Source organism: Spermophilus citellus (genome assembly GCF_964194105.1).
Source record: "Spermophilus citellus genome assembly, chromosome: 2".
NCBI lineage: Eukaryota > Metazoa > Chordata > Mammalia > Rodentia > Sciuridae > Spermophilus > Spermophilus citellus.
In genome coordinates, this window is record NC_138183.1 from 20,303,508 (window position 1) to 20,319,080 (window position 15,573).

The following is a 15,573-nucleotide window of genomic DNA, read 5'->3' on the forward strand; positions in this document are numbered from 1 at the left end:
GCCTCTAATCCAGCGGTTTGGGAGGCTGAGGCAGGAGGATCTCGAGCTCAAAGCCAGCCTCAGCAACTTAGTTGCACTAAGCAACTCAGTGAGACCTTGTCTCTAATAAAAATATAAAAAGGGCTGGGGATGTGGCTCAGTGGTTAAGCACCCCTGGGTTCAATCCCTAGCACCCCCCCCAAAAAAAAAACGTTGAAGAATGCAGGTGTGCTAGTGACTTCTCTTACATACATCATCCCATACTTTAGCAAATGTTGTCAACTCTATTCAAGATGTGGACACTTCTCATTGCCTCCTTTATGAATCCAGAGTAAAAGCCCGAGTCCTTAAGAGCCCTCTGCAAGCCAGCACTGATGGAGCCCTGTGCCCTCTGGGACCTCTGGTCACCCTTCCCTGGCTCCACCCCACCCTCCTCTGTTCCTGAACACAATGGTCTGCTCTGCCGCAGGACCTTCCCATTGACCTTTCTTCTGTCTGGGCTAATCTTCCCCCAGATATTTTCTTGCTTGGTTAACTCACTCTCCTCCTTGAAGTCTCGACTCAAATGTCCCCTTCTTTCTCAGAGAAGCATCCCATGACCCCATGACTGCACTGTGTAAACGCCAACCTTCCACCCCAGCGCTCAGTCCTCCCCTCTGCTCGGGACCTTCATAGCACTTCTCCATTTTTAACATGCTCTGCAGGTTACGTAGGTGCTTATTTTGGTCGTTGGCCTCTTCCTCCTCATGAAAGGCGAGCTCGCCAAAGACAGGGATCCCTACCTGTTTTGTTCACCCATAATCCCAAGTGCCGAGAAGCTTGGCATACAGAGGAGGCGTAATAAAACTCTGCTCATGAATGCTCCATTTAAGGGTAGCAATGTCCCCACTCACTGTTAGGGAACAACAACAACAAAAAAAAAAAGAGCAGACTCTCGCTTGTGGCGTCAGATGATGCACACATTCTGATCCAGGTTGGGATGCCTGGTGCAAAAGTCTCCTCCCAGCAGCCCTCATGTCCCCAGCAGGCACATATCATGTCTTTGCACTTTTATCAAATCCCATTCAGTGGCTCATCTCTGAGCAGCCTGAGCAAGGTAGCAATCCGACTAAGCCCTGCACACCAGGATGCAAATTTCTGATGGTCCTTAACACTCCTTAACACTCCCGAGGGCATTTAAGGATGCAGCTTGTCTTTAAATGACTAAGACGCTACAGACCATCACGAGCTACCGCCTGCAGTTTTTGATTTAAGCTCTTCAGTTGGGATGTGCACAGCTCCTCCTCCGGTGGGGGCTTCTCCTGCCTTCACAGGAGACCGTGCCTCTTTCCCCCTTTGTGTTTTTTCCAGGTGAGAAACAGGGATAGTAATTCTTTCCTGATCCACCTCAGGGGTTGAAAAAATGGAAAGAAGATCGTTTGGGGATTTTTATTTAGGCTTTCAGGGAATTCGTTACCACGTGCAAATAACTTTCAGTTCTGTCTCATGGAACTCTCAAAACGACCATGTAGAATAGGAGAGGACCACTCACCCCGTTCACAGGGAGGACACAGGCCCAGGGGGCCCCGGCTCAGGGGCCAGTAAGTGGCAGGGCTGGGGACTGTGTTTCTTGGCTCTACAGTCCCCTCCCTGTAGCCCGTCAGAGGATCCTGTAACTAACATGTCAAGTGGCTCTCACATGCACACCTCCAGTGCTTGGGCAGCTTGCTGCTACCCACGGTGGTCCGTATTCTAGAAATTGGCTTTGATAGTTGGCTGTCATTTGTCACAGTACACAGTGGGTGGATTTTAGGATTTCCAGCTGCTGTGTGTTCAGGGGGAAAGGAGTTTGTGGAAATATTCAGAGAACATATAGAGACAGCCAGAATGACAGTACCACTAATAATGCCAACCTGACAGTATCACTTCCTTCCTGGGACACACAGTGGCTTCCTGGTTCCCTGAGGAGTGAGCCCAGCTCCTTGATGTGCCCCCCATGAAATGGGTCTACCTCAAACCACCTCTCCTTGACACACCCATCTCCACGCCCCTCAAGTGTCTTCCTGAAGCAAGTGTCCTCTGTCTGGACCACCCTCACCTCCTGGCCCTCGGCTCCTACAAGTCTCTGAGCTCCGCAAAGGCCCTGCACACTGGATTGTTCTCCTGTCCACTCAGTCAGACTGAGAGCTGGGAGGGATAGGTCTGCTTGTGATTCTTCTGCCCTGATGCTCAGCCTGGAGAATGGAACAACATGAGCGGTTGCCCAGGCTGCGCACTCACAGACATCTCTACTGTTCTCGGAAGCCTGAAGGGAAAGTCAAACAGCGCGCTGGCCTTGGATTAGCTTTGGCATTATAGACGCAGGCGCTCCAATATTTATCCAGATGATGGAAACCTGCTCTCAGCTCAGCGACAGGCAGCCGGGACCTCCCTAGAGCTGACTGAGACCTGGGCCCCTCCCTGGTGCCCAAGCCCCTCCCCTCTCTGTGTGCTGAACCAAGAAAAGTTGGAACTCTTGGGAGAGGGGCGGGTGTGTGGAGAGACAAGCCTGGTCCAGGCTCTGCCCAGGGTAGCTCTGTGGCCTTGACTGAGTCCTTCGAATTCTGGTTTCCTGTCGCTTTGTGCACAAAGGAGGCCGGTCTGGGTGGCCCCATGGGTTCCTGCTGATGGAACTGGCCAGGAGTAAGAGAGTCTCAGTGAGGGGGCCTAACTTGGGACTTTCCGGGCTCAGCGTGGGGTGGGTAAATCTTTAACTAGCTAGCCCTGGGCAGGCGGGAGCTTTACGGATGGATGACCTCAGGGCTGGCGGGTTGGGGGCGGGAATGAACCCTGCGGAAAAGAGCTGGTATTGGAGAGCGAGCCCTCCAAGGAAAGGATCCAGACTCGGGCGTGGCTAATGCCGGGCGCAGAGCTGGACATGGAGGAACGTGGCTCTCCCGACGGGTAAGCAGAGCCTTGGGACAGTTCCGGGAGCCCGACCGTCGCGCCCAGCAGACAGCGCGGGGCTCGGAGACCCTAACTCACGTTGCTGCCACAGGGACCCCGCGCGGAGCGTGGAGCAGGGGTCAGAGGGGCCGGAAACGCCCATCCAAGTGGTGCTCAGGTGGGCATAGGTTGACCAGGAGGTTCCCCGGGCGAAGATGGGACCCACGGAGGTATCAGGATGGACCATCTATGCTCCCTGGAATCTAGGGTGCGTCCAATGAGCGCGGCCGAGCTGCGTCGAGGAGAGCAGAGCGCGCTGCACTGCTCGGGGACCCGGACTCTGCAGGTGAGAAACCCCTCCAGCCACCCTACAACAGCACACCGGGGCACCCGCCTCTCCCGGCATCTTGGCCCTTTCCAGAGTGTCCCCCACCGCCCCCCATCGCCCTCCCCAGGTGAGCCCCCCGGGCGGGGGCCCGGACGTGGCGTTCCGCTTCGGCGCGGTGCTGGACGGGGCGCGCACGCAGGAGGACGTGTTCCGGGCGTGTGGAGTGCGGCGGCTGGGCGAGCTGGCTCTGCGCGGGTGAGTGGCCGGGGCGCGGCGCGGGTGGGCTCCCGCACCCGCCCGGTCCGCTGCCCCAGCCCGTGTCCATCCGCGCCCTGCCGCCCGCAGATTCTCCTGTACCGTCTTCACCTTTGGCCAGACGGGCTCCGGGAAGACCTACACGCTGACCGGACCGCCGCCCCAGGTGCGCGGAGCGCCCGCCGAGCCCTCCAAGGTCGGGGCTGGTGGGCGGGGATCCTGCGAGCTGCAGGCAGCCGGGGCTCCCCGCGGACCGGGCTTGGATGATGCGGCCCCGCCCCATTTATTGGCAGAGAACTGAGGATCATGGAGAAGGGACTTGCCCGTTTGGAGCCTTTGGGTTCGATGTTTGATCCCTTTACTTAACTAGTTCTCAGTTTCTTCATTTGGAAATGATGAAAAACCTGATAAGGAAATGATAGTGGGGATTAAATGAGATATTTCCTGCGCACAGCACGTGCCCGGGAAGAAGGGACTTATCACTGGGCTGCTGCTGCGGGGCCAGCGCCTAGGTTCAGCTGGTTTTGCCCCCAGGGGGACGGGGTGCCTGTGCCCCCCAGCCTGGCAGGCATCATGCAGAGGACCTTCGCCTGGCTGTTGGACCGCGTGCAGCACCTGGGCGCCCCCGTCACCCTCCGCGCCTCCTACCTGGAGATCTACAACGAGCAGGTAGGGAAGGGAGGAATAAATGTAAAGAGCCCAAAGGGAAAGGAAGACCGTTGCTCTCCAAAGGAGCCAGGGTCAGGGGGCCGAAGGGGACATGGGAACCTTGTCAAGAAGGGCTGGGCGGATGGAGCGCAGAATCAGAGGGAGCCTTCCTCACCCCTGCTCCCTCCTCTCCCAGGTTCGGGACTTGCTGAGCCTGGGGTCTCCCCGGCCGCTCCCCGTTCGCTGGAATAAGACCCGGGGCTTCTACGTGGAGCAGCTGCGGGTGGTGGAGTTCAGGAGTCTGGAGACCCTGATGGACCTTCTTCAGATGGGTGCGAGCTCCTGCAGGAGCTGCGTTGGCGGAGGGCTGTGCCTCCACCCAGAGAACTCCCCTGGGGGAGAAGGACCAGCAAACCTGCAACTCAGACCTGGCCCAGTAATGTCCCCAAGGCCTGGGATGGTGCCTTCCAGACTCCTTTCAGCCCAGACCTCCCTGCAGGTCCAGCCTCCAGCTGGGTCAAGCCTCTTCCCAGCAGCCCATTTCCAAGCTCCAGGCCACATCCCTTTAGGCTCCAGGACCGCCCCCTGCCCTGCCCTGTGGGTAGAGGTGGAACCGCTTAGCCTAGGCTGTTGGGCCCTTCCGTCCCAGCCTGGTTCCTTCAAGCTTAGAATATTGATAGAATAGTTATGGCTCATCCCTCCTCCGGCAGGGACCCAGGGTGCGCATCCCCAGCTCTGCCATTCCTTAGGTGACTCTGTGCCTGGTCTCCGCCCTCTCCTACACATCAATAGGAGAGATGTTTATGGATGTCAGGGTGATGTCATTCTTCTGCTGGGTTCTCTCTCCTCTGCTTAGACCTGTCTGCTAGAGCCAGACCCACATCCCATTTTTCCTGAACCAACACCTGTTCTGCCTCTGCCTCTGCCTCTGTGTGCCGGGGGCTCTCTGCCCTCTGCTCTCTTCCTCATTGGCTGTGACCTTCTCTTCTACCAAGTGCAGCTCCCCGCTGTCGCCCCTCCAGGTCTCAGCCGGAGAAGGAGATCAGCGCACACCCTGAACCAGGCCTCCAGCCGAAGCCACGCCCTGCTCACGCTCTACATAGGTCGCCCCACTGTGAGTGCCCGGATGGGGAGGGAGCTGCCCAGAGCGTGTGTGAACCACCTTGGGTGTGTGCTGGAGGTGGGGTGGTAGTGGAAACGCTTGGCCTTGCCACCTTGTGACTTTGATGGGAACCGTCCTCCCAGTCCCCATCAAGCCCTGGTCCCTCAGCCCCAGCAGATGCCTCCCGCGGACCCCGGGGCGCCCCTTGTTGGTGGGAAGCTGTGCTTCGTGGACCTGGCGGGCAGTGAGAAGGTGGCGGCCACAGGATCCCGTGGGGAGCTGATGCTCGAGGCCAACAGCATCAACCGCAGCCTGCTGGCCCTGGGTGAGGCCTGGGGACGCCAGTCTGGTTTCCTGTGTCCCTCCTGTGCACCTGCCCAATAGCTGCCCCCAGCGGGGACCAGAGACGTTGTGATGCATAGGGGTGGGCCCAGGAGCTGACCGGGAGACAGGCCTGGGCTGTCTTTCTTCCCTACTTAGAACGTTGTCTTTCACACTGTAAACTCCCAGGGTCTCAAGAGTGACATGCCAACTTAGGAGGTGCTGGTTCACCTAGAGACTGAGGCCCAGAAAGGGAGAGAGCTGCACCTATGTCCCCACCCCAGGTTATGGGACCTCGGTCCTTACGGGCCTGGGACTTAGCACCTCCCAGTGCCACACACAGGAGGTGCTCACGAAATTCCTTTTCATTCAGCCATTGATTAGAAACTTCTTGGGTCCCTAACAAGTGCCAGAACCCTGCTGGGCATTGGAGACTAGGGTGGCCAGGCCATCTGAGCGCTCAGGAGGCCCAGGCTGGCAGGGGACACCCGTCTGAATGAGCAGTGAGATTGTGTGGAAGATGGACTTTTGGAGTCGCCTGGGTCTGGGTGGAGCTCCGGCTCTGTAGCATCCAGCTGTGTGTCTTTGGACAAGGGGTGCAACCTTTCTGGGCCTTGCTTTCCCCACCCAGGTCACTGCATCTCCCTGCTACTGGACCCACAGCGGAAGCAGAGCCACATTCCTTTTCGGGACAGCAAGCTCACCAAGTTGCTGGCAGACTCACTAGGGGGGCGTGGGGTCACCCTCATGGTACCCTAGGGGTCTGGCTGGGAGGGCAGGGCCTGGGGGAGGGGCTCCCAGGGAGGAGCACTCAGGGGGTCCTCCCCAGGTGGCCTGCGTGTCCCCCTCTGCCCAGTGCCTCCCTGAGACTCTCAGCACCCTGCGTTATGCAAGTCGGGCTCAGCGAGTCACCACCCGGCCTCAGGCCCCCAAGGTGAACAGGCTCCCAGGTGCAGGGCCGGGCCGGGGAGGTGGGCTCCCATCAGGAGGCAGGAGTCGCAGCCTGAAGGCCTCACGGTTGAAGTCTGGGACTGGGTCAGAGGTGGGCTGAGAGCTGGAATCCTGGAAGTGACATCATGGTTGGCAGGTGGGACCAGGGTCCCAACCAAGGTCACAGTCAGCTTTGGGCAGGTCCAGGGTGCAGTGAGATCTGGGACATGATCCAGAGCCTGGCCAGGACCTCAGCTGGCATCATGGTTCAGTGCGAGTGGAGTTTGGGTCTGATACAGGGTCCTTTGAGAGGCCAGAATCTGGGCCTTTGGGACAGAAATGAGTTTGGTTTGGACCTAGAGCCGAGTCCAGCTCAGATTGGGGTCTTCCAGGAGGACGCAGTGGGCACCACATGCCAGCTCCCGATAGAGGCTGGCAAGTGAAACATGGGCTGGATTTTAGGCCCCACTTACTCCCCACCCCTGCAAGGCCTTGTGCAGTGCACAACTTGTACAACCTTAAAGGGTGGCTCTGGGCCTCTTTTCTCTGCAGTCCCCTGTGGCAAAGCAGCCTCAGCGTTTGGAGACTGAGATGCTACAGCTCCAGGAAGAGAACCGTCACCTGCGGTTGCAGCTGGACCAAAGGGACCCCCAGGGTAGGAGCTCCCTGGGGGTGGAGGTGGAGGTGGATGTGGCTGGGTCTGCTGCTTCTGTGGATCTCGTCACCGCCCACTCCCACACAGGCCCAGCGCTCCGGGGAGCCCGGGTGGCCTGGGCCCAGCGGAACCTCTACGGCATGCTGCAGGAGTTCATGCTGGAGAATGAGCGGCTCAGGTGCAGCCCAGTCCCAGGGGGACACTGACCACCGCCCCTCCGTGCCGGGTGCTTCGGTCAAGATGCTGCCCTTCCTGTCCCCTGCCCCCTCGTCCCCCCCCAGCTTCCTGTAGCTGGTACTGGGCTGCAGTGAGTAGGGCCTGACCGACACCCCAGCACCCTGTCACCTAGGGGGCCTGTCCTCTCCCAGGAAAGAAATAAGCCAGCTGCAGAGTAGCCGAGACCTGGCCCGCGACCAACAGCACGTCCTCTCCCAGCAGGTCCTCGAGTTGGAAAGGTGAGTGCGGCCGCAGCCTAGAGAGAGGGAAACCGGGAACAGAGGGACTTAGTGACATGGCGGTGTGACCTCTGGGTCCACCTGGGTTCAGTTTCGAGCCCTGCCAGCTCCTGGCTGTGCCCGGTCAGTCCTGTCACTTGACCCCTCGCTGCCTGGGTTTCCTTTTCTGTAAGATGGGGTCCTGGGTCACCCGCGCCTGGGGCCTGGAGGGCAGGGGAAGGGGCCCTGTGCACAGGAAGTGCTGCTGGTGTCTGCTGAGGGGATCTCGAGGCCAGCCCAGGGGGGCAGCAGCCACAGGCAGAGCTCTTTTGCAGGCGCCTCTGCTCTGCCCGTGCCCCCTGCCAGCCGTGCCCCGTGCCCAGCCCACCGTGCTCCTGCCTGATGGTGCCAGTTGCCCCCTGCCACGTGAGTCTCCCCACCCAGCCTGCAAGGGTGATAAGCTAGGACGCTGCGGAGCCTCTGATGTGCCCTCTTGCAGGCACTGCCACCCCTCTGCTCCTGTCCCTGCTGCCACCTCTGCCCTCTGTGCCGAGCGCCTCTGGCCCGCTGGGCCTGCCCGCGGAGGGAGCACCACCAGCCGCAGGTAGGAAAGGCTGGGCAGGGAGGACCTGGGGGACCTGGACCTTGATCTAGAGGTCGACAGTCAGGGAATGGGGACCCCAGGGATCCTGGGTTCCGGGCTGCATCACGGTGGGTGAAGGGCTGGCTTGGGGCGCCCAGTTCAGGGTGCAGAACGTGCCCTCATCCCACCCGCCGTCTCTTAGGAACACAGCCCGGGATCGCTGGTTCGCTCCTGCACTTGAGTGGTTGCCCATCTGTGCATTTGCTGCTCCTGCGCCCACTGGCCTCGTCAGTCCCCTCCCCTGGGCTCCCAGCTGCGGGCAGCCTCTGTCCCAGGTGTCCAGGGTTCAGAAATAGCCCAGGCACGGCTCCTGCCTGCCAGAGGCTCCCAGTCTCAGGACACTACATGAATTGCCTGTAGCCCAGAGGAGGGCGACCAAGACCCCGCCTGTTACGCTGGCCTGACACTCTGGGCACCTGGTGGGACAGGCATGGCCAGGAGTCATGGCCAGCACCAGGAAAGTGGGACACCGAGAGGCAGGACTGAGGTCACCCAGTGTGGGCTCTGATCTTCCTATAGGTGCCAGACCCCGAGGCCCCGGGCGGCTTGCCCCTGTCTGCCCGGCCCCCCACCTGGGCACCCTCATGCAGCCCTGGCTCTGCCCAGTGCCCAGGAAAGAGGTGAGCCCAGCCCTGGGGCCGTCTGAGTGGGGAGGAGCCCTGGGGAGGCAAATGCTCCCCTGCGACCACCTGCTCACCCTGGCCCAGGAGCCACAGTGACTGGACTGAGACCCGCATCCTGGCAGAGGTGCTGACCGGGGAGGAGGTGGTGCCCTCGGCCCCCCCGCTGCCCATGGGGCCTTCGAAGACGCCGCCAATGCTGAAAGGTGAAGGGTGAGGGGGTCCTGGGGTGCTCAGGCCTCGGAGAGAGGCCCTGGGGTGCTTGGGCCTCAGGCTTCCGTCTCTGGGCGGTGGGCTTAGGAGGGACTGCTCAGAACCCTTGGCTGCAAACCTTGGAATTCTCTCTTTAGGGCCCCCAGGCGCAGACAGCTGTAGGGAAGGGTGTGGGTGCTGCTCCAGAAGGTGTTGGCCCGCTGGGCTTGAAGGAGGCCCAGGGAGGGCAGGAGGCCCGGGGAGGACAGGCCTCCAGTCTCGCTGCTCCATAGGTGGGGCCGGGGTCCCGAACCTCGCCCAGAGACTGGAGGCCCTCAGACTGCAGATTGGCAGCTCCCTGCGACGGGGCCAGAGCCGGCCACCCACCAGCAAGTGTGCTCAGAGCCCAGACAGAGTCGCCCCTCCCCAATGAAAGCAAAGTGGAGACCAGGAGTCTGCCGTGCGCCCCGGGCTGGCTCTCCTGGTTCTGTGAATGGCAGTGGCTGTGGCTACTCAGCCCGCAGCTGGACTGGGCAGAACATACCTCCAGGGGCTGGGGGGCTCTTTGGGGGGACAAGTGGAGGATGCTGCCCTTGAGATAAGACTGTCCTGAGAAACCAGGCAGCAGGGGACAAAATGTATGAATAAAGAGAGGTGTTGGCTCCGGGTCTGGTTCTGTGCGTCAGTCATTTTCCTTAAGGGAATAATCTGAGATGGGAAGGGCTCTTTGGGGAGTCTGCGGAGGAACGAGGACTCTCGGTACGGATGTGTGTCCTCTTCTGGTCAGGGATGCCTAGCCTTCCACCTCCCTTCACGTATTGAACTAGTTTTAATTGAGCACCTACCATGTGCCACTGGTAGGTTGGCACTGGGAAGGTATGGGGGCATGGGATGGTGAATGTCTCACTGGGGGAGGCTTGAGCTGGGGCAGTCGAGTGGCTAGGGTCCCCCCTGCTCTGTGCTAGCTGCATGTCCTGGTGCTGGTGGTCTCGGGAGACCTGGCTTCAGATGCTTCAGGCCTGCACCTTCCTGGGCCGCTGTCTGGGGGGACAGCGCCTGACCTGTGAGCATTCATGAGGACCAAGGATGTGAGGAATGTCGTGGTCCCTGGTCTGAGTGCCCAGGAGGATGGGGGGTCTGTAGCTATGGAGAGGTCTGGATGTGACAGGAGGGATGGGGAGTGGGAGCAGCGGCTCAGCACAGGAAGCCCCCGGTCAACTCCACGGTGGCGTTTACAGTCCGGGAAGCTGAGGCCCACAGGGCTCATTGGCTCATTCATTCAACAAACACCCGGTGTCAGCTGCACTTGGAGCTGTAAGCTGCGAACGGGACCAACACGGACAGAGGTGGCTTTCCCTGGTAGCCCCCACTGCTGCGGGGCAGACAGGCACTTCCAACCTCACACGGGCTGACGGGAAGGTCAGGGTGTTGTAGAGGCACCAAGGAGGGTCTCCCAGTAAGCAATTGTGGGGGGCCAGGAAAGCTTCGCCGAGGAAGTCATGGCAGTTGGCAGGTGGAGGGGCCGGGAGGCAAAGGCCCAGAGGCCTCTGAGTTTCCGAATTTTCCAGGACCAGGCACTTCAGGGCCAGTGGGCCACATCCAGAACTGGGGCCGTGTCCAGGGCACAGGGGAGCCGTGGAAGGGCTCGCGGAGTCACTGGCTTAGATTTGCACGTGGACCAGGCTGGCCTGGCACGGATGGTGGAGGGGTGGAGGCAGGGGACCAGAAAGGAGGCCAGTGCAGAGAGGAGACCCCTCAGCCAGCAGTGCTGAGCTGGGCCTCCGGCTGGACACTGAGACCTGGGGCCTGGGCCTGGGCAAGTCCCCAGGCAGGCAGCTTTAGCCATAGCCTGGGGAGCTCTGGGGGAAGCAGACCAAGTCGGCCGGGGAGGATACTGGGGAAGATGGAGTCTCCTCATCTCTGCAACAGGGGGGCCTGGCCTGAGGACTCCCCAGTGCAGGGCCAGGCAAGGGAAGACTCGGGCTCTCCTCCCAGCACTCTGCAGAGGAACCTTGCACTGTCTCAGAATCAGCCCCAGGGGGGTGAGGACCCAGAGAAAACAACAAAGTACCTTGAGACTACTCTGGGTGTCCTGTGTGACTTGGGGCAGGCTCTCAGCCCTCTCTGGACCTCGTCGACTGCCAGGCCCCTGGCTCCTGAGTCTGTGTGGCAGGACCTTGCAGCTGAGGTGAACAGGGTCAGCCCAGGCTGGAGCCCCAGTGGTCAGGTTCTGGGAGGCAGGACTTGTGACGGAGCATTAGGGGTGTTCACCAGTGGTGACCCTGAGGCAGGCCCGGGGCAAGAGGGCCATGGCCAACCAGCCAACCAGACAGGGCAGGCTGTGGGTCAACCACAGAAGCCCCAACCTGACACACGCACCCAGGAGTGACCCTGGGCAAGTGACGTCACTGCTCTGAGTCCAAGTGACCACCTATCCAGAGTGGGCAGAGTAACAAGGTCCCTTTGAAGATCTCTCATGAGGATGAGACTCCCTGATATTTGGAAAGAATGTCACTGCCTGCTGCAGTGACTTTGCCACCGGCAACCTTCAGTCGGCGCAGAACCATCTCATTCGACAGGTACCTGCTGAGAACCTGCTTTTGGCCAGCACAGAACGAAGCACAGGAGAAGACACACAGGACACCTCCCCGGGGCATGTGGGGCGCTGATACATCCTGGGGAGCAGAGTAGAGCAGGGGCCGGGCTGGGTCTGGCAGGGGCCCAACTCTAAATAGGGGGTTCTGGAAAGGTCCTGTGTGGAGGGGACGTTCGTGCAGAGACCTGAAGAGGGGGGCCCGGTTATTGCCGTAATATGCTGACACTACCTCAACTTGGGTGGCTCTGCAGGTTCCTGCCCGGGCTCCTCCCACTCCCAGCACCCTTATCTTGCTGCTTGAGGCCCTGCAGCTGGGAGGTCCTGGGCCTCGGCAGGGGAGGCCCCTGGCACCCAGCATGAGCCTTCTCCTTCCCTGCGTGGGGAGGATTCATGAGGACCACCCAGGGGCCTGGCTGCGCGGTTCTTTTGTGTCTGGATGGTTCCCCTGGAGCCGGCCACGATTCCCCAGTTCCTACCGCCAACTCATGCTCCGGCTCAGCAAAACCCCACTTCTTTCTCCCCAAGAGAGATGCTGGACTTGTGGGAACAGGTCCTCTCCTGCCCCGTCTCATGAGCCACGAGCCCACCTCTCCCTCAGCATCCTCCCTCCAAGATGGTGCTTTCCTAGGACCCGCCGAGGCCCTGGGCCTTCCACAGGCCTTAGGTACCCGGCACCAGACTAAGACTTCAGTCCACCTGGACCTTCCTGAGAACTTGTGCACTCAGGAAGGCACTTCTGGAACCCCCAAGCCACAGTCTGTCTGCAGATTTCTGGAACTTGGGGACAATGCTTTGGCCCCTGGAAACAGGGTAGTCGTTCTCAAGCATAGTCAAATTTCAAAGAAGGCCTCTGACCCCTTGGGACATTGGAATTGAGAGAAGCCCTTGGAATCCTGAAGCTCTGGGAATTTCCCAGAGTTCCAATCCTTAAGGATCTCTCCGGGATTGTAAAACCTCGTCTAGAAGTTGGGAGGGATTCTCTGCAATGGGCAGGTGATTCACAAGTTCCTAGTGCACTGACCAATTCCATGTGACCTGGATGCCCAGACCTCTGGTGGGTTCCCCAGGTCCTGGGGGAACTTCTAGCCAAAGCAGAGCGGGCAGCATGGAGAAGCAATGCGGAGGCTCAAGCTCAGGGAGGTGCTCCCCAAGAATACCTCACAGGAGGCAAGCCCCAGAGAGACCCCGTGAGACCGAGTCACCGCGAGAGGGACTTCTCGAGACCCATTGTCCCTGCTCTGGCCACACCCATCCTCTCTCCCCACCCCTGACTGGTCCTGGTTTCTCTTTTCCTCAGGGTCTTTCTTCCCTTTGCCTAATAACACATTTGCCCCCAATTCATACTCAATTCCAGACCCTGATAGGCTGTTGTATATCCTCTTAGATGACCTTTCCATTTCCAACCTGTCCGAGCCCCAAGGACTCATCTGCCTTCATCCTAAGCACACAAACACGTCGGGGAAGCTACGTTCAGCTCTGCTCACGTCACCACCGCCCCACCACCCCCTGCCCCGTTCATCACCCAGCTCAAGTCCCTGCTTAAAGATCAGGCCTATCCCACCAGGTACCGGCGGCACTAACTCGCCTGACCCGGAGCCGCTGCCCATTCTCCAGGAGCTTCTACCCACGTGTGGGAATAAGGGAGAGAAAGGTGACAGTCGCTGCGCACTGGCCATCTGTGACACTTAGCGCATTTAGCGGGTGCCAAGCGCTGCTCGCCACACCTGCCACAACTCACTCATTTCTCCCGACTCTAAAGCGGCACTGGGTGAACTTCATTGTACAGTGAGGGGACCGAGAGGAGCAGGACTCACCTAGGGCGGGCAGAGTGGGATCTGCCCCTGAGCCGTCTGGCTCCTGGCCAAGTGCGCTCAACTACCACATTGACTGCCACCCAGTGGGACCTCAGCAGGAGGCGGGTAGAAGAGCGGTATCTAGAGGGAGACTCCACCCAGCCCACTCGTTCTAGAAAAGCCAGGAAGGACCCAAAGAGGCTTCGTGAGGCCTCCCACCTCCAGGGGGCAGCTTCGCCACCCGGTGAGGGAGGACTGTAGCTCTAGCACAGCCCGAACTAGAACCCAAAGAATTAGACGGGGAGCCCTGAAGTCCAGGGTTGACGGCAGAGCCCTGGGTGGGGCAGCAGGACATCTGGGTGGTCTCCAGGGGGGCAGACTCTGCCCCTTCGTTCCTCAGCCTACATCTGCCCAACTCACCAGTTGTGGGATCCTGGACGGGAGAGTCGACCTCTTCGAGCCTCAGTTTCTTCCTCCGTGAAGTGGGGATAAAATGGAATTGACTGACCCTCACAGGAGCTAAGTGGTCACAGGGGCTAACGTGAAGACGAAGTGAATCCCTGACACTTGAGACGCCTGGCCCACGATCGGTGCCAAGGCAACGCTGGCTGTCATCCCTATGATCACTCCTAGCGAATGCTCTCAGTACCAGGGCCACATTCCGGGGCTCGCCAGGGAGGAATCGTGTCCATGTCTGGACTCTTGCTGTTACAGATTTCAGCTCTGCTGGTCCCTTTCCCACAGGGTGTCCCTTGTGACCCACATTCTTCCAGGGAGAGCGGTGGCGAGTCAGGAAGAGCCAGGGAAAGGTTCCCGCTGTGGCTCCGAGTCAGCTGAGGGGAAGAAATTCATTTGTCTTTATTGAAAAAAGAACCGTGGGGGCTTTCCAAAGAGCCCCGCCTGCTGCCTGCGGTTTCAGGAAATGTCATCTCAGTCCTTCCAAGGAGCTTGGGCTGTGTCCACTCGGTCAGCCCGGAGTCAGCAGCCCCTGGAGGTCCTGCTTCAGTGGACCGACAAGACCAGCCGGGGAGGAACGGGCAGATGCCTGCATCTCAAGAACATCCTGAAGCCAGGCGTGATGGCGCAGCCTACAATCCCAGTGCTGGGGAGGCTGAGGCAGGAGGATCACAGGTCCAAATCGGCCTCAGCAACTCAGCGAGACCATCTCTAAATAAAATATTCAAAAGGGCTGGGGATGTGGCTCAGTGGTTAAGTGCCCTTGAGTTCAATCCCTGGTAGCAATTAAAAAAAAAAAAATTCTGAATTCCAAACGGGTCCCACTTTTTCTGAGCAGCTTCTTCTGAGCCACCCCCTCCTACAATCATGAACCCAAAATGGCAACATGGAAGGGCCCCCGGCTAAGCTGAGGCCTCTCCGAGGAGCAAGAAGGCCATAGGCTTCTTATCCTCTAATCTCCTGCACCTGATGAGCTCTGATTAGTTCATTTAACAGGGGAGGACTCGGGTTCATAAGCTGCTCACTCACACAGGCCACAGGGGCTGCAGCAGGCAACGCACCCACACCTGGGCCTGAGGTTTTGGGGTGAACTGCTGCTCCTGCCCACAGAACAGACAACCCCCCAAATGACCACAAGTGAACCCCTCAGGGCCAGGGCTCTTTGCTTTTCAGCCATCCCAGCCGTCCTCCCTTGCTTGCTCATCCACTGGCCCTTGTGAAGGACTCTGGGTGTGATCCCCAGGCCCTGGTCTCCACTTCCTGTCTTCTACTTGGGTGGCCCTTCCTGGGGTCTGCCCCAATCAGCATCTATCACTTGCCGTGCACAGTACGGGACCCCAGGGAAAAAGAGGGCTGAACTTGGTATGTCAGACCCCAAGCACACTCGGCGGAGGAGGGAGAGACAGGCTGACCGCAGCCTGGCCCCCACGGTGGAGAGCAAATGAGGGGAGACCCCTCAGCTCCGCGTGTCCTAAAGAACACAGCCAGAAGGTCCTGCTGGTGATCAGGGAGAGTGTGGGCAAGCCGGCAGAGTGCCTTGGGCGTTGGGGAGACAGTCCTGAGTTTGCATTGCATCTCTCTGGCTGGATGATCTTCAACACCCCATCACCTGATCTCCCAGCCTCAGTTTTCCCATTTGCAAAACAGGGCCATGGCATGGCGAGAACCTGAATAGAGAATTCGGTAAGATATGCTCCACCCCAAGTGCTCAGCGCAG

The 15,573-nt window shown here is 59.6% G+C and overlaps 1 protein-coding gene across 1 annotated transcript; it reads left to right on the forward strand.

Annotated features, from left to right (window-relative positions):
* Window positions 1-2,875: 2,875 nt before the first annotated feature.
* KIF12 (kinesin family member 12) lies at window positions 2,876-9,444 on the forward strand (the record flags this gene model as incomplete). Its single annotated transcript, XM_081280178.1, has 19 exons — window positions 2,876-2,901; window positions 2,996-3,061; window positions 3,151-3,229; window positions 3,339-3,466; window positions 3,557-3,632; window positions 4,001-4,135; window positions 4,311-4,446; window positions 5,137-5,228; window positions 5,385-5,541; window positions 6,169-6,287; window positions 6,367-6,471; window positions 7,020-7,122; window positions 7,210-7,300; window positions 7,491-7,577; window positions 7,892-7,982; window positions 8,056-8,160; window positions 8,719-8,819; window positions 8,907-9,025; window positions 9,305-9,444. The coding sequence occupies 19 exons, from the start codon at window positions 2,876-2,878 to the stop codon at window positions 9,442-9,444; spliced, it is 1,956 nt and encodes a 651-aa protein (XP_081136304.1).
* Window positions 9,445-15,573: the final 6,129 nt, after the last annotated feature.